The following is an 18,844-nucleotide window of genomic DNA, read 5'->3' as shown; positions in this document are numbered from 1 at the left end:
ACTGACTGTGCAGTTGTAGCTGTCCTTACTTCCTGCTGTTGAGAGCATTTTACGCAGACTAAATAAAACGAGCTGAAGAGAACAGATGGATTTTCTGGACAGTGATAAGAAGATATCAGTAATAACAATGGAAATAATTATATTATTGCTAATGCAAATCATATTTTCTCACGATTTTCATCTGACACACCATGTAGCCCAAAGCACACACACACACATCAACTAACACACGACATGAAAATTATAATAATCGAGCCGTGCATACAAGCCAATAGCAGTATTTTGCTGACACTGATTTCACGAGGGATAAAAAAAAAAAAAAACGCTCCCAGCAGGGCGGAGTTATTGCCTGAGAGCAGCAGTACAGCCAGAACTGCACACAGAATCAGTTAGATTCAGTAACCTTGACCCAGTTTCCAGGCAGTTCCACCCTCAGTAGCTGTACGTCGTGGCCCATCGTACTAATGGAGACCTTATTATAGTGATGGAGCTGAGACATTACAGGGGGAGGGAAGCGGGAGAGGTGTTGATGTGGGAGAAAAATGGAAACAGGAGAGAAGAGACGAGGAGGAGTGATAACACCTGAACCAATAGATGTTTGAAACGGGTAGAGAGGAGATGGACTGAGATGGGGGTGGGGGGGAGAGAAAGTGGGTCGACATCTTTTGGGAACATGACGACATGTCACGACATGTCTGTCACTGAAATATACACACGGGCTCGCACCATGACTACATTCACACATAGCTAAAAAAAAAAAGTATAGTAGTGCTAATCCTTCCATCAGATGTGATTTAGATCTGATGATTTCCATTGAGAATAGAACATAAAACCATATGGAGTCACATCTCTAAAGCATGATTGAACCACATGGATGATTTGCACAAATTAACCAACATACACCCTTGTGTGTTCATTTGGGCTGCAACTGATGATTATTTTCATTATCAATTATTTTACCAATTACTTGATAAAATGTCTTTTCTCTAAATCATCAGTATAATTTCCCAGAGATTAAAGTAACATCTCATTTTGTCTGAATGAAGAAGAATCTAAAAAAAAATCAGTTTACTATCATATATGACAAGGAAAAGTAACAAATCCCCACATTTTTGCTTGAAATATGACTGGTGATTAATCGATTATCAAAATAGTTGCCAATTAATTTCTAGTGTATCAACAAATCAAAAAATGTACTCATTGTTTCAGCTCTAATGCCAATACATAAGTTGATAAGTGTTGCTAGGTTGTATAAATAAGCACATCTTATATCATTCACATAAGACAAAAGCCAAAAATTGGAGTGTTTGGCTGAGCAGCATTAACATGGAGGACATAAAGACACAATAATAAAAAAGAAAGACAAAACCTGCCAAGTTCAGTTAAATATGATGAGGGCTAGAGCGTAGCTGCTGTGGGTTAGATACTTTAATAGATATTATCAGTCATCCAAAGAAATCGGACACAGTATATGCAGAAAATTGGAATAGAGCATGCAAGCCTCAGCGTGAACATTTGACAGAGTTTCCTCATGTCCGCACACACACACACACACACACACACTGGTCTGTCTGGCATCTCCATCACAGACTCAAATGTGCTCCTTTGTTGCTGAATATATGAGCTAAACACAACACTAAACCCACCAGAGTTAGAGATCTGTTCCCTTTGCTCATGTATCAAAGCACTGGAAGTCTCCATATAACACATTTTTGTATGTTTGGTGTAGATGGTATCAGTCCACATTATGTTGAGTATGCCTCTATAAGAGACAATAGACTAGCCTTCATTACACAACCCCCACAGTCATAGAATACATACATTACCAACAGCTAGTCATTCCTAATGGACACCAGACTAGTAAATCATGTCGACCCACTCCCATTTACTGGCCCCTCATTTAATTAATTCACAGCCCATCTAAATTACCATCTGTGGATCCAAGAAGGAGAAATTAAATTCATCAGCTTTGGGTTTTAGCCAGCATTTGCTCCTTCTATACCAGGAGGTTTTATAGCAGCAGACATCCTGAGGTTGCCCTGAGGAAGGCAATTACCACACTTACAGTAATTCATAAGCTGCCTCTCCGACATGGTTCTCAGTTAGTTAATCATTTGTCTACCAGCGATGAAGGATGTTTGTTCCTCTATGAGGTTACAACTGACAATAACTGGCACACAGTTTTACAAATGAACTAATTCCAAAAAATGAATAATAGTTTGTAAGGTTTGTGACTATATGAAACACAAACTGGGTACTAATTTGACAATATTGGATTACATTACATGTGAAACATCAGCTGACATACCCAGAGTGACTTAATGTGAGTGTTGTAGTAGAATAAACTTCACTTCCTAGAGTCACGTGGAGTACCAGCACTAATTGGTTTTTTCAATGTTGTGACACCGATATCAAGTTCTTAACTCTTAAAGGTGCAGTGTGTAGAATTTAGTGGCATCTAGCAGAACAGACTTGGCAGAAAAGTATGTTTTAATTAGTGTATAATCACCTAAAAACAAGAACCATTGTGTTTTCGTTACCTTAGAATGAGCCCGTCATATCTACGTAGGGGGCAGGTCCTCTTCCAGGGAGCCCACCATGTTGTACCGCCATCTTTCTACAGTAGCCCCGAACAGACAAACCAAACACCGGCTCTAGAGAGGGCCTTTTGCATTTTTTGTGAGTTTTGCAGCCACTGTAGGTTCTCCTACACGTTTTTCAGATAGCTGCAATCTGCAACCTCACCGCTAGATGCCACTAAATCCTACACACTGATCAATTTAAGTTTTGGTGTCTCAGATGTGTGTTTGGGCACTTTTAGAAATCTGAGTTGATTTTTAAGGTCATCCTTTTTAAGATTTTTTTGACATATTCGCAACAGCAGCCACACATTTCACAGCGGCCAAGACAGGCCAGCCTGATAAACTTGGCAGTAAATCAAGAGAGGGGGTTTTCCAGATTGGGCTGAGTCTGTCTGGCGGACTGCTGGACCTAGATCCTTTAATCAACCCTCTGGCCCAATGATTATCAACATTAATGCCCTGTGAATGCTCAGTGTGTGTGTATACCCAGGGCTTGCATCTTGCTGTGTTGGGTAACTTAATTTGTAGGGTGTGTGTGTGTGTGTGCGTGTGCGTGTGTGTGTGACCTGCTGTGTGCATTTGTAGCATATAAGTATGCACACAACCATGCTAGCACATTTGAATGTAACACCACTAATGTGTGAATGTGTGCATGTGTTGTGCAGGACAGGAGGAGGGTGAAGGGGGGGGGCAATTTGTGCCCATCCCTGCAGAGTGGATTAGCTCCTCCACCCCACCTCCCTCAACCCCAAGCTCTGTTCCATTAATCACCAATCAGGTCCCTGTTTTCATCCTGAGAATGACATACACTCAAATCTCCAAACAGACAGATCTGGCAACACTGCAGACCTGGCAGCCCACGAGGTAGTAAAGCCAGTCAGTGAGGAAATAGGCGCAGTGGTCGGTTGTTTGGGCATCTGTGTGTGTGTGTGTGTGTGTGTGCGTGACTGCTGACTGGTGGTATTAAGCGATAACACTCACACCTGGTATGTCAGTAGTAGTCAGATGGACAGATGGGATGAGCGGAGTCAGGTTGGGTTGTTGCCACCAATCTGGGCTGGACGGACGAAAAGAGATCTTCCTTTCTTTCTTTTTCTTCTTTTTATTCCATTCTTTTTCTTCTTCTGTTCATCTTAAAACACAGAGGAATGCTTCATATGCTAAACACACCTAAAGGTAACTAGCACTTTACTGTTTGACTTGCTTTTTGTTAGTATTTCTATGCAAAGAAGTCATTTAATCCCAGCATGATAAGAAGGGTAAATGTATTTGTTGAAATCATAGGTTGAAACTGATAGGGGAAAACATTTACAGCTGTTGTAAGCAACTGTTCAGTTTGCATGTAAGGATGATAATTAGATATTTATTCTGGCTTTACTTTCTCAACTACTTTGGTAATCATGCACTCCTGCTTCTCACACCTAAATTCTGCCATAGCCGACACACCCTTTTAGACTTTTGCAGTTCTGTGTTCTAGCAAACACAAAAAGGGGTCCAAAGAAATGTAAAATGCTGCAGTAACACCTAAGGGAGAGCAGTTTTACTACTATTAATGGTCTCTGCCCCTCCCGGTGTGCTACTTGGCTGCAGTCGGTGGGGGGTCTAGGCAGTATGTTTGGTGTGCGTGTACTGGTGTGTGCTTAGGAGAGCGAAATGTTGCTGATGAAGTGAATCTGGTATCTTTAGAGCAGAGCCATGCAGCATTGTCTTTGTCTGGAGACCATTGACTGAGGGTGGGGAGGGAGTGTGTTTCCTCAAGGTCGTTCCTGCTTCGCTACACCCGTTTTGCATATGTATGTGTGCGCACGTGTGCATCTGTGAATGAGTGCCGGCATCTTTGCTGCAAAAAACTGTACAATTTAGTCTGATTAGTAATCAAGTATTCATTCTTGAAAGTGGGGGAAAAAAATCTGACTGAGCTGAATTGAGTTTTCTATGCAGAATAGCTGCAATCTGATTATTCTGCTTTGTTTCAATACACTTTGTTAAAACAAAATAAGCTACACTCTTGATGGCAGAAAATTGGTTTAATTAAAAAAATGTATTTGGACTGAATATGAGGCTGAATGGATGTATTTTTTACAGTGTTGGCAAAAAGTGTAATCTGCAAAAGGAAATCTGCCAGCCATGCAGGTTCAGCCATGTGGTGTTTTTTTGACTATTTCGGTCTGTTGAAGGCTACATATTGTAACTCTTACTGATGCATTATAGTCTTTTACAGTCTGCATATTTTTCCTTTGTTATTAGAAGAAAAAACAACAGTGCTTGAAAGAAAATGTAATACTGGATGAGATTATTTTGTAAAATAGATATTTTTGCAGTGCAGTGTCCTCAAGCTGTTTGACCTTCCACTGTATTTTGATCTGATTCAGACATGGACACAACCTGGCACAGCAGTGGCCAGAAATCCCTCCAACATTTCCCACCCTGTCTAATTCATGTTGGCTGGTGAACTGCATGCTGGTGGTTGAGAACAGAAATAAATAACTGACCTCTATTTTATAAATTAGGTTAATGCCTTATTCACTCGATCCTCTCTGCTAACACAGGTACTATTGACTTTATTATGTGAGTGCAATATAAGCTTATTCAGCAGGTGAAAAGCCATGATGTTGGTTACACTTTCTTAGCTAACACATTGTTTTAGTGTGAAAGGTTCTTAAGGCTCTGGCTCTGAAATAAGTCAGGAAAGTGACACTTTCATTCAACTTGAACCTCAATCTTTCTTGGAAAGTGCTTTGCAGAAAACAAATATACAAACCCCTTGTACATTACTCTAGCGTAGGTTGAGCTATGAAGCATATTTTTCTTAGGAGGTTACACTGTAAAATGGAGCAAGATTGGTGAATTATTTATACTCAGACTGGAGGATATAATTAATACTCATCACCCCAGGTTCTCTGTAAGTGCTAACAGAGACACCTGCTGGAGAAATATCTACAATGCAATTGTGTGGCAGGTGGGGTTGTGATTTTAGTGACATATAGGACACATATAATATTTGTTCCCTTCAACAGCCCTTTAAAGTACAGCATCATTTAGCCGAATGATTTAATGTCACCCAATCCTGTGTTTTTTAATCTTTGTCTTATTTGAATGTTTCTGCAGAATAACTACCTGGTGTTTATGGCAGAGCTGTTTTGGTGGTTTGAGGTGGTCAAGCCGTCTTTTGTGAAACCAAGAAGTTTGGACAATGAAAACACAGGTAAGTCTTTTTCTGATCTCACAATATCATTGAAAGAATTTGTGGAAGTGGAAGTGGTAAATTAAGCAAGTTGTAGACATAGGTGTGTTATATCTGAAATATGCACAAAGTAAAGCACTTACGGGAATAAATGATGTATAATGACATGTATCTATTGAGAAAGCACAAACTGACAAGTTATCTTTTTTTTCACCTCAGAGCCCTTATCCTTGTTGAAGAATATGCCATCCATTCCCATTTCCAAGGCAACTAAGAGGAGCTTCATGGATAGACCCCCTAGTCCTGAAAGACCCAGGTATGTTATTCCAAAATTTAAGAACATATCTCATCGAATCCATGGTACTAAATTATACTTAATAAGACCAGCTTCTACAGCAAAACCCTTATCTGAATAAATTAAGGCTTAATAAATTAAGACTAGGAATATATATTATGTATAACACGTCTTTAATTTTCCCTCTTTCACTTTCTAGTTTGCCTCTGCGACCCCAGCCTCGAAACACAGGTGATTTTTTTTTCTGACTTACTTTCTAAATTTAGTGTTATAGAAGCTAATTCATTTTAGATATGCTGAGAAAAAAATGATTACAGTCGTATCTTCTTACATGTACATGTTGACAAATTGCATTATTAGAAAATATACCCAGATACACAGTACTTTACACCAAACCAAAATACTGGTTACATCAAAATATGATAATGTAAGACATGTAAGCAAAAAACATTGTTTAGATTCTTACTTTTCTTACTTCTTTACTTACATGTCATCCAGGAGATATCAAGAGGTCAACCTCAATGTCCTTTGTCGATGGCAACCTCGGTACCTGGCCCAAAGAGAAAAGGTTAGTAATACAGCAGTCCTCTCTCAGTGTTTCTTACCAAAAAATGTAATCTCTCAGAGCATTCCTTGTCCTGTAGGGATTAGGACAAGCATATTGTATTTACTTCTTTACAATAAATAATAAAAATTAAATAAAACAAAATAAAATAATAAAATGAAAATAAAATTTGTTAGCAGTACAAGTACATTTTGTTTTTGTTAGATTTTGTTACAGATTCTTGTCTCTTTTCTCAGGTCTGGGCCTTATGGAGTGTCTTTTGACATCCCCTTTGACAAAGAGGATTCTGCTCCTGGCCCTTTTTCCTCCACACGTGGTATGGTCAGGTCTGTCAGCACTGATGATGGTTCTGGTTTCAAGGTCCACCACCTGCCCCGTGGAATGAAGCGCAACTTGTCCTTCCAGCCAGTGAATGGCCAGAGCGTTGGCATTGAAGAGGAGGGTTGCCCAGACAGCCTAGCTGGTATGGGGCCTGAGAGGCGAGCCTTCCCCAATGGACATGGCAATATCTTGGCAACAGCTCCCTCCATGGAAGAGGCCCTGCAGATCATCCACAGCCCTAGCAGGCCCCCAGTGGAAGGGATCAACAATGGCTTCTTCCTACACAGTCAGAGCCACGGGGCTGGTGTTGGTGGCTTGGAGCCGGTGTCAGAGGTGGACTCCAAAGGGCCTCTGAGCACCACAGACACCACAGAGGTGGACACTGGTATCCATATCCAAACAGAAGACATGTTGGATGAGGATTCCTCTCTGAAAGACTGCTCTGTGAACATGGACTTGGATATGGACACGCCAAGCCCTTGCCCGAGCAGTCAGAGCAAATCCCCCTCAGGAGTAAAGATGACCAGTTTCGCCGAACAGAAGATGAAGAAGATCAATCCATCAGCGCCGGACTCAGGAAGAGGCAGCAGCAGCTCCCTGAAGACTACTCCAGAGGGCTCCGAGTTTGGTCTCCCATTATCTGTCTCCTGGGCCCCGACCCCTGAGCACAGCCCCGTCCATCAACAAACCACACCAACCTTCACTGCTCAAGCATCACCCACACCTGTACAACTTCCACCCAATGACCCCGCTCAGGTCATGGCTACAGAGATGGTTCAGCTGAGGATGCGGCTGGAGGAGAAACGGAAAGCCATCGAAGCACAGAAGAAGAAAGTGGAGGCCGCTTTTACAAGGCATCGGCAAAAGATGGGTCACTCTGCGTTTCTCAATGTGGTAAAGAGGAAAGGCGATGGGGCTGCTAGTGGAGAGGAAGGAGGGAAAATTGAGGGAGAAGGCAAGGCTTTAAGCACAAGTCCTACCTTTAAATTTGGGAGGAGCAAGGCCGACACACCTGACGGGGCAGAGCAAAGCAGCACAAGCTCTTGTTGGCAAAAGTCACCTGGTGGAGGAGAGGAGGGTGGGCAAAGCCCTGCTCAGCTAACCGAGGTGGATCTTTCTGAGTATACACGTTCTATTGAGAAACTCAACCATTCCTTAGCGTTCCTTCAGACTGAGATGCAGCGACTTGCTCAGCAGCAAGAAGTGATCATGGCCATGAGGGAGCAACAGCATCAGCAGGCGTGGGTCATCCCTCCTCCACATACAAACCCTTCGCCACAAAAACATAGCCGAGCCGTTACTCGATCCTCAGGACCCTCTTCCCCCGCTGACTCCCCTCGTTCCACCCACCGCTCTCCAACCAGCATCAAACGCAAATCTGCCTCCTTCCACTCACGCAATCCCCGCGCCACTCGACCCAGTGAGCTCAAGCTGGCCCCCTACAATCGAGTCCTTACTGCTCCGCAATCTGTCGACAGTATCCCGAGACTACGGCGGTTTTCTCCCTGCCAGCCCTTGGCAAGTTCCTTTGTTTACATGGGGGAGAAACCAGCAGCCACAAATCCAGAGACAGTAGCCTCAGATGGAGATAAAAATAAGGAGACAGATTCACTCCTTTCCCCTGAGAGGGAGCTCACCAGTATATGTGTAGCCAACTCACCCCCCAGCTCACCCAAACTACAGAGCAAAAGAGAACAAACAGAAGTAGATTCAAATGCCAAAACCCAGGAAGTCAAAGCTGACAGCCAGTCCAAGACCACTGACATGGAAACAGACAGCCAGAAAGCTGCTCAGAAGCCAAGTGTAGATATCAAACCTACAGTAGAGTCGTCATTCCCTGAGGTTCTGTCTCACCCTGTGGTAGAGACCTTTACAGTGACACCGACAGAGATCCCTCCCCAGCCAGAAGTCAAAAGCAGCTTGATTGAGGTTCCGCTGTCAGTCGTGAAGCCTCTGGAGGACCTGGCATTTGATGATGGTTTGGAGATGGAGCAAGGTACCGTGGAAGGCCAGGATGAGGAACAGAAGATATGCCGTGGCTTCTTCTTCAAGGTAGGCTGTTGTTTCAGAAAATGTTTGTCACTTTACTACACAAAGAATAAGTGAAACTTTCATTAAATTCATTTCACACAAGACGTTTGCCTGAAAATGTATCTGCTGAGGTTTCTTTACCTTGAAAAGCAGTGATATTATTCTTAAAGACAGCAATTACACTTTTGAACCTGCGGCAGCCGTATTTGTTTTTCTTAGGAAACTGTCTTGTTCCTAACATGATGATGATGAAGCGCTCAGGAAACATGCTGGCTGAACATAGAATCAGCTTTCCATTTATGGTTTGTAAGATTGCTTGCTAGCTGTGGTCTGGGCTTCGATGTAGGTCATAAAACTGGGGCTGCTGTGAATAATTCAGGCACAGCTGTGGAAATGTGGGGTTGAATAGATTGTGAGGGTGGAGAACGAGGGATGAGCAAGGAACGTTCACATTAAATAAAAGTCTAGATCAAATGGATTTGTATTGAATTAATCAGACTGGCAACAACTTAATTCAAATTAAAATTGTTCTTGCAATGGTTATATTTACAGTACATTCATACATATTCATGCAACTTACATTTTTTGCAGAGAGATATGGCCAAAACATATAAATTTATCCAGGAAAAAAATCTTGTGGTTCTTTAGTACAACACAATAATATAGAAACTGAATAATAGAAGAGTCTAGAAAGAATACAGTGATACTTTTACAGGCCTAGAAAAAACACTCAACCACTCTGTTGCCTCTACCAGCATTTTTTACCGTCTCATTTAATTATAGAAAGGGGAGATGACATTTCACAATAACCGCTCAAAGTTTTGGATTTTCTCATTCATTACATAAAATTAGATTAGTAAAAAGTATTTAAGGATACAATAATGCCACTCAGCTCAACTTCTTAATCTGTGTCACAACAGGTTTGTTAAATGAACAGCAGGTACAAAACAGTAAAATACAGCAAAATGTTCACTAAATGTTATTGATTTTCATTCTGTGTGAGGTGGCTGACTTTGTTTCCTAAATGTTTAAGGCGGATGGAAAGGCTGAGGAGAACATGGCTCAGAAGAGGGCAGCACTGCTGGAGAAAAGGTTGAGGAGGGAGAAGGAGAGCCAGCAGAGGAAGATGCAGCTGGAAGCTGAGCTGGAGCAAAAGAAGGAGGAAGCTCGGTATGGTCACACATCTGCAAAAGTCCATACAAAGTTTCAGAGCACACAGATATAGGAACGCCATCTATCATATATCTTTGCTGTCTTTTCTAATGTGATGAAATAATTCCACTTGTTTTGACTACAGTTAAGTAAGTATTTTTTTTGGAAAAACATGTAAATATCTTAAAACAAGACATACAAATTAGATAATTCAACCACTATCAGGAAAATGACCCTTGACTCATGCTCTTAAATAAAGTAATTTTGTGGTAGAAGTAAGTGTAAGTGTTACTGGCATCGTGGGTATTTCCACATATCTTCCTAAAAAAAGATTTTAAAGAGGTCATGGCATGATATCTCATTGAATCTTTTGAAGTATTTCTTATAATTTCTCTTGCTGTCCTTCCATCCCTCTGTTCTGTCTCTTCAGATTGAAAGCAGAGGAGGAGCGTGTCAGGAAGGAGGAGGACAAGGCGAGAAAAGAGTTCATCAAGCAGGAGTACCTCAGGAGGAAGCAGCTGAAGCTGATGGAGGACATGGACACCGTCATTAAACCTCGACCAGCTGGTGGGGCTAAACAGAGGCGGGGCCGACCCAAGTCTATCCATCGCGATAGCATGGACTCCCCCAAAACCCCTGTCAGAGCCGCCACAGGTAACCATGGAGACGACCCTCACACAGAGAGGTCAAGGTCATCCCATCTGTCAAATCTGTGTCCTGCTGCCACTTTGCTTTGTGCCACTGCAACTTATCAGATTCCTGACGTCTCCTCAAATAAGTTATTCTGGTTCTAATAACATCAAATTTAATTGTCTCGTTTGGTTAATTTGAGCTTTAAATTTGATGAATTAATTGAGATATTTGTATTGAGATTGGCATAGATATTGGATGATATAGATTTTGGGTCATAGCGACACCACATGATCTGTCTAATATCTAACAGGAAATAATATCAATCAATAATGTTTTTTGTGTTGTATCCGAAATCTATCAACCCCAAAATATAGAGCTTGGAATTTAACATGTTGACATCCTGAAGGAGCAATGCAATACCACTGTGTGCATTTGTATGGATTAATGTGTACATTTTACTATGTATTTCATAAGGTGAATTAATTAATATTTATGCATGTATTATTCATCATGTCTACATAATTTAGTGTATGATACTGAATTTGAGAGTTCTTTTTTTTTTTAGTCATAGCACTGAGACTGCATTGCTCTGTGACAGGGTTGGCACAAAACACAGTGGACAGCCTGCTCATGTTGTCATTCGTGGTGTCGGTGTAACCATGTTGTCGTGCTGTGCCCCATCTCGTTATCTCACATCCAGGTTCACGCCAACGTGTCTTTTCAGTCTCCAGCTTGTCCCTGGCTTCCCTCAACTTGGGAGACAGCGATAGTGTTCACTCTGAGAAGAGAGCGCCAAGGTGAGATTTTTATAAGTCTTTAAGTGCTGGTGTAACCTGTGTAATTAGTGGAATGTGTTTAGTAAGACATTATGAAAAAGGTCAAAGATAGAAGTCCACAAAATCTTTTAAGTGAAAAAAAAAGCCTGCAATTATTTGGCATCTTGCTCATGTTGGGAGTAAATCAACATTTAACTTGGCTCATTTGTAATTACAGACAGAGTTACTAAGCCACAGTAAATGAACAAGAATGAACAGAAAATTAGTGCAGTACATTTCTTCTTGGGTTCAAATCGATGATGTCGCAGCAGGTGTTTTGCCTCTAACAGCTGTTGTAAAACTCCTGCTGGGATATTACTGATCAGGGTGTGACCAAACATGTAGCATGCTGGAGATGCTCATGTTTTAACACTATTAAAAGACTGTGTGACCCCTGAGAACATTGACAACTTTTGACTAATTTTGTGTCTTTAACATTTCATTGTTCATGTGCTATAATCCTTATACTTTCTTACATTTTTGTCTTTTAAAAGCCAAACTGTCCAGACTAACTCCAGTCAACAGTTCTAACATTTTGTCCTGTATTCTTCCTATTTTCCTTCTTTTACTACTTTCTTTCCTGTTGTTTCACATATGTCAGAAGTGCTAGTTTAGCCGCTGGCAGTCTCTTCTACTTTCTGAGCTCTCCTAAACTGAGAAGGAGAAGGTTAGTTTCTGCTTGGCAGTAAAATCTTAAGGCGCTTCATGCTGTTCCAGGCACAATCCTGCACTGAAACCCTGTCCCCACACTGGGTTTTATTATGGATTGATCAAGCACTTAAAGGAGAAGCAACACATTTTTTCTTTTGTTTATAAAGACGCTCAAGACTAACTTGAGAGTACTAGTCTAATGCTACGCTTTTAGCAGCATCACCATCACCAAACAATTTATTTTTCCACTAACCCTTCCGCTGTGTCTTCCTCACCAATTCTCTTCACCAACACTCCTGATCTGGCTTTTTTACACCCAGTAGAACATCACAGTGAATGAATAAGCTTTGTTCAGAGCAATTCTGTAGAGTACATCCTGCATACTATAAAACAACCATCTTAATAAGTCATTTAACTCTACATTGTGTCTTCAAATCTGCCCATAACAAAAAATGACATCTTGAAACAAGTAGAGATATCCATCTTATTCAAGATACTAGTTATTTGGTGTCAGCTGTTCTCAAAACATGTGAAGATACATTGGATCCATATTTGATTTCCATATCATGTTGCCAGATTTGAGCCTTTTTGGAGCAATAAAAAGAATGCTTAAGTGACTTGTTAATTCGGAAAGTTTTGCACATGTACAAAATGCACTACAAGTACATTTGAGCAAAATTTGGCTTTAGTTGCTCTTACAGTACATTTTCCCTGCTCATCCACTTTTCACATATTTTTTTTAGGTGAAAAAGTTTGTTTTGCAAATGCATTACACTGTAATTACTGTGGAATAAGGAGTATTAGAAATATTATTGTTTATTACAGCACCAAAGTATACCAGTTACACATAAAGTAGTACCAGTCCAAAGAGCAACTAAATGCCAAGTGCTGCACTATAATTTATTGACCTATTTATTGACCCTAAATGCACCAGACTGCTTCACATCACTGCACTCACTGCCTGTGCTTGCAAGCTTTGCTGCTTTACTACTTACTGCAAGGATGAAGTATGACAAGCCCACTTAAAATCCTTGCTGTTGATGATCACATGAATTATTTGAGTGTGCTTTGTACTGCGTGCTGAAATAGTGCGCACACTTTCCTCCAAAAGTAACTGATAAATCTATGCAAACAAGATGTAGACAGAGTGGGGAAAATGACACCAGCCACCTGCCAAAAACTGGTGTTTTGCAATGGCTGCTAGGATACATTTTTTAAGATGGCTCTGTATTTCAAAATATCTAGTTGGCTTGTATATTAGTACAGTAGTTTATTGCCCTGCTTACAGTATAATTTGCTGAATTTGAAGGAGCAGCACCGATGCACATGGGTGATGTAATACTCTATATGTGTGTCCATGTGTGTATTTTCTAGGCCAGATTCTGCAGATGGCTTCCTGTCCCCAAGTCGCTCCAGCAGCAGGAATGGAGAAAAGGACTGGGAAAACGGATCCACAACCTCCTCCGTTACATCCAACACAGAGTACACTGGTAGGTCAGCTCAATACATCTCCTCTATGGTAGTGGTTTGTATTTGTTAAACTAGCAGACATTATACTATTATAAAGATGCTAAAAGCTAACATTAACTAATGTTAACATAACATGATAGACCTCAAGTTCTTAATTTACGTTGAGTTTAATTAAGATCTTCTTCTGTAATTTTTGTCTCTAGCTCAGCTGATATTGTAATACTGGAGGACTGTTTAGATTTTTATCTTTTTAACATTGTATTTTGTTTTTTGTCCAAAGTTGAGTTATCCTTTTTCCCCACTGTCTTCATGGTGGGATTGAATTGTTTCCTGCTGTGTGAGCAATTATTTCTCCTTTGAATGCTGCATCAAATTACTTTGATAGACTACTTAATAACCTATGAATACGCTACCAGTAGACCATCTTCATAAATGATTTATCAAAAGTAAGATTAAAAATAGGATGGGAAGTATTTTCTTTGACACGAGTGGAGTGGTTGCTATGACAACAGTCCAGTCCTGATGATCTCTCCTCTGTGCTCATTCAGGACCGAAGTTGTACAAGGAGCCCAGTGCCAAATCTAACAAGCACATCATCCAGAACGCCCTCTCCCACTGCTGCCTCGCTGGCAAGGTTAATGAGGGGCAAAAGAACAAGATCCTGGAGGTAACAACATTTTTGTCTTGGTTAATTCACTGGAGGGATGAGGGATGTCTTTACTGATGGGGCATACCACATACCTTCAACATCATGGCTTTATGTCTGACATGGGATCTCTTCCTACTTCTCCTATTGTTTTTTTATTGGTTTAAAATACAGGTACAGTACATAGACCTCCAAAAAAGCATATATGAAGTTAATTTCATTCCTTATTATTTTGAGGACAAAAATCATAGAGCATGAGTAGGACAGCAGTAGTCCAAAAAAACACCAAAAAAATCTCAATAGTATGGCCTTAATTTTTTTTTTTTTTCTTATGCGAATGCATTTCTGCAAAAAAGACTTCATCTCAGCACATTAAGAGTGGCATTATTAAGTCAAAAGTCAGCAAACTTTCTTTTTGAATAATAATACATGATCTGATAATACACAATCATAAGATTTCTTTTCATTGCTATGCCGATGATGCGCAACTTTATCTGTCTATAAAACCAGGAGCCACCAGCAGTCTGACTTCCTTTAAGAAGTGTCTAACAGATATCAAATGTTGGATGTCTAATAACTTCCTCCAAATCAATGAAGATAAATCCAAAATAATCCTATTCAGGTCATTAAACACATTAGATTTTAATGATACATTTGTGAATCTGGCCACCTCTGTCAAGCCTAGTGCCAGAAATTTAGAGTGATCATTGATTCCATTGATTATCATGTCAATAAGGTAATTCAGTCCTGTTTTTATCAACTTTGAATTGTTTCAAAAAATCAGATCATTTCTATCATTCTCTGACTTGGAGAAAGTTATTCATGCTTTAACTTTCTCAAGAATTGATTATTGTAATATCCATATCCAATGAGATTTTCCCCCTTCACTTTAACAGGAAATGGAGAAGTCAGAAGCCAACAACTTCTTGGTTTTGTTCAGAGATACCGGCTGCCAGTTCCGCTCACTCTACACTTACTGCCCCGAGACAGAGGAGATCAACAAGCTGGCAGGCATCGGCCCCAAGAGCATCACACGTAAGATGATCGACGGCCTCTACAAGTACAACTCGGACAAGAAGCAGTTCAGTCAGATACCAGCGAAGACCATGTCGGCCAGCGTGGACGCAGTGACGATCCATAGCCATCTCTGGCAAACCAAGAAGCCAGCCACCCCTAAAAAAGTAGTGCCTGCCCAGTCATAATGGAACTTGATACTCCAAACATCACCATCCCCCACCCCTCTAATGGAACACACCCATTTCAATTTGCACTTCACTGTATATATCCATGAAGATTCAAACACCTGCAATGCCAGTTAGATGAATGCATATTTGTCTTTTTTTGTTGTTTGTTTTTCCTCTCATCGCATTCCTGTCCATGTTTTTCCTACTTACTCTGGACTGGACAAGATAGGACTCAAAGATTATGAACAACTGGAATGTATGCCACTGTTGAAAAATTATGTAAATGCTTATCACTTATGTGTTTTGTAGAGATTACCATGTTTGAGTCAGTTTATGAAGGCATGTGTGAGTGTTGTTTTTGTTTCCTATGTGCCAAACGTCAAAAAAGAGACAGTATGAATGCTAGGACATTTTACTCAGTACACTGAAGCACTGAATGTTTATAATTCATGTACAGATTGATTTTAGTTTGCATTTTCCTGTTGATGTGTGGCCTTATGTGCGTTTTGTTTTAGCGTGTGATTGCAATGAGTTGATTGTAAAGCAGCGTATACGGAGGCTTTTTTTTTTTGTATTTGGAAGAACACTTTTTTTCTTCATCTCTGTGGGTAAAACAGTTTGTATATTAAGGTATGTAAAACTACAAAGGGCCAAAAAACTAATTGCATACAGCTAGTGTTAGCCACACAGTACATGTGTGTTCAACTCGACAAAGCCAAGCGGTTTCAGCTTTTTCAGAACCCTTTTTGAGAAAGTGATTTGTAAAGAATGCAGGACGTTACTCTAGATCACTGGTTCTCAACCTGTGGGTCAGGAAAACTGTAAAGAATCTGAGCTATAATGTATGATGTGTGAACAAGATATTTCTAAAATACAAATATGCTGTCATGTTTGTCATTGTGATAAATTCCTTTTTCTTGTGATATACATAAGTAGTTGCAACCTCAAGACTTATTCCAATAATTTAATGAAAATAATGGACAATGAAAATAAAAGTCATTCCTGTGTGGTCAGAGTTAAACCTGTTTGTTTACAAGTATGAATTGCTTCAGTTTTGGCTGTTGATAGCCAAAAAGGTTGAGAACCAGTGTTGTAGATTCCTTTGCTGCTGGTTCACAGCAGGTTTGTGAACAATAAAACAGCTCAGTATTATTTCTGTTTCATTTTGAATTGCTGCCTACTGCACTATGTAGGGTATTTGCAGTATATAATAATGTATAATCACGCTCTCACCCACCACTATCAGGAATATGACTGAAATCATATGAAGACATAATGACACCTAAGAAGTATTTCTATTTATGTCAGTATCAGGATTTAAAATCTGTGTATTAGTACTTTCTTGACAATTTTAGATTAACACTCATCTTAATAATGTCAGAACTCACAAAACTGTAACGTGCTTTTGGTAAAAGCGTCCACCAAGCACCAAATGTAAACATAGTGCACATGCAAAGTTTAGATTCCTGATAGGCTAAAAATCTCATGGTTGCATCTCAGCAAGTATTGCTATTATAACTAAACATTATCTGAAGAGCGTGTGTTAGTAGCCCTTAAATGCAACATGTCCTACATAGGCCAGAAATAATTTTGTTAGATTTCCTTTTTTTTTAACTTTAAGGAACATTCATTTTGCAAAATAATGCATGGCAGAACGAGGAAGATCCTTGTTGCTGCATACGGGTAGAGACTCACCACAGGGTTTCATTGGTGTCAGTATCATATTCCTTTTGCCACCAAATGTCTGAGTAAGACCATTTGCAGGTTCTCCAACAAAAACAAATCTGCTAACATGGTGCTTTGTTGTCAACTAGGGGGATAATTTAAGACCAAAAGAGAGCATGTACATGTCTTTGAAAATGTAATCTAGTATGACAGAGTAAATAAGTGTTTCTCTGTTGTTTATTGAAAAGGATCTGACCACAGAAAGCTCTGTCTGCCTGCTTTTGGCTGTTTAAGGCCAAGGTAAATGATTATTTAAACTGTAATGATATTGTACAGTGTGTTCATGTGAGCTCATACCTATTCACTATGATGACCTTGTTTTGTTTGTCAGACGCTGTGCTGTCATTCAACATATTGCTGAACATGTAGTTTCATTTTTGTTTCTTTTTTTTTTTCTTTTTTGCATTTAATAAAACTAAGCATGGCCTCAGCATTTATGTGGTGTTGATTGTGAAAACACGTCCTTATTTAAGAGTAGGAAAGGATATGTCAACAAGGAGAGACCATCTGTAAGAAAGAAGAAGAGGTAATAATATTTATGTTCTTTATATAGTTTTGATTCATAGAAATTATTGAGGAAATATAAGGATGGTCATGGCAGTTGACATGATTATGAATTGATTTTAATTATTATGGGGTGGCACATGAACCTTTAACCCTGCAACATCTTCTAGAAATATTAGTCTTATTTATTTATATCTGTAATTATTCTTTTCACCAGTTCACAGTAGACATATTGTTTAGTCAGTTAATATCATGGCTTTTGTGTGAGACAGGTAAATAAAGCACTTATTTTGGCAAAACAATTTCTAAGAGTAATGACTTGAGGCTACTTATATCACAATTATGTACAATTATGCAATATCCACATAAAAATGATACTATATCCTAACAACAGAGCAGGACCCAAAATTGACCCTTGTGGTACACCACAGCTGAAGTTAGCAGATATGAACCTACCTGCTGCAAGGTAAACTGATCAGAAAGATCTAAAATTGTTAATGACCGGACCAGTTATTGCAAGGTACAGTAGTTCATGACATGATCAAGTAAACTACTGACATCCAGAGTGACTATATTGTTGCACTGAGGTCCAGTTGGACTAAAATGGTAAGCTCGCCCCTTGCAATAAGCTTTACAATGATCAACACTTTCTATGATAAATTGTAGAGGTGTCAATCCACTCAAACTCAGTAACTATGTATTTTCACCAGTAGCCTACCACTCAGGCAAAACTGGTCAGTTCCAACAGTACTCTTTGGTTTCTGGGGGTCGGGGCAAATGAGCGTCTATGTATGCGGTGTGCACAGTTTTCGATTGGAATTTGGAGGCAACTGTATACACAACAGTAAGGCCCCTTTTTCGCAGCAGACATGTTGTTTTGTTATAGTATGAAAACCACAGACATTATAACATTAATTATGGCTTGTTTCTATTGTGTCCCAGTAACTGAACAGACTGACCAGAATTCATAGTTAAATGTAGGTTAGGAAAAAAAAAATCAAAAAAATTAACCACTGGCATGTCTGAAGAGAAAACAGAATACACAGTTTTTGTTTTTGTTTTCTTTATTGTTGTTTATTCAGTTAT

General features: G+C 39.8%; 1 protein-coding gene across 3 annotated transcripts in view; it reads left to right on the top strand.

The window, feature by feature from the left end:
* camsap2a (calmodulin regulated spectrin-associated protein family, member 2a) overlaps nucleotides 1-17,687 on the top strand; it is a 51,362-nt gene extending 33,675 nt beyond the window's left edge. For 2 of the 3 annotated variants that reach the window (XM_067596712.1, XM_067596710.1), the window contains 11 exons: nucleotides 5,691-5,787; nucleotides 5,986-6,082; nucleotides 6,261-6,292; nucleotides 6,560-6,629; nucleotides 6,863-8,999; nucleotides 10,012-10,148; nucleotides 10,561-10,784; nucleotides 11,464-11,560; nucleotides 13,604-13,719; nucleotides 14,248-14,366; nucleotides 15,242-17,687. In XM_067596712.1, the coding sequence (XP_067452813.1) occupies nucleotides 5,691-5,787; nucleotides 5,986-6,082; nucleotides 6,261-6,292; nucleotides 6,560-6,629; nucleotides 6,863-8,999; nucleotides 10,012-10,148; nucleotides 10,561-10,784; nucleotides 11,464-11,560; nucleotides 13,604-13,719; nucleotides 14,248-14,366; nucleotides 15,242-15,547 (3,432 nt within the window). In that variant the 3' untranslated portion in view covers nucleotides 15,548-17,687. The remainder of the gene's footprint in view (nucleotides 1-5,690; nucleotides 5,788-5,985; nucleotides 6,083-6,260; nucleotides 6,293-6,559; nucleotides 6,630-6,862; nucleotides 9,000-10,011; nucleotides 10,149-10,560; nucleotides 10,785-11,463; nucleotides 11,561-13,603; nucleotides 13,720-14,247; nucleotides 14,367-15,241) is intronic. The other variant, XM_067596711.1, reaches the window with a different exon arrangement.
* Nucleotides 17,688-18,844: the final 1,157 nt, after the last annotated feature.

Source organism: Thunnus thynnus, chromosome 8 (genome assembly GCF_963924715.1).
Source record: "Thunnus thynnus chromosome 8, fThuThy2.1, whole genome shotgun sequence".
NCBI classification, from domain to species: Eukaryota; Metazoa; Chordata; class Actinopteri; order Scombriformes; family Scombridae; genus Thunnus; species Thunnus thynnus.
This window is presented reverse-complemented; position numbering and strand designations above follow the sequence as displayed.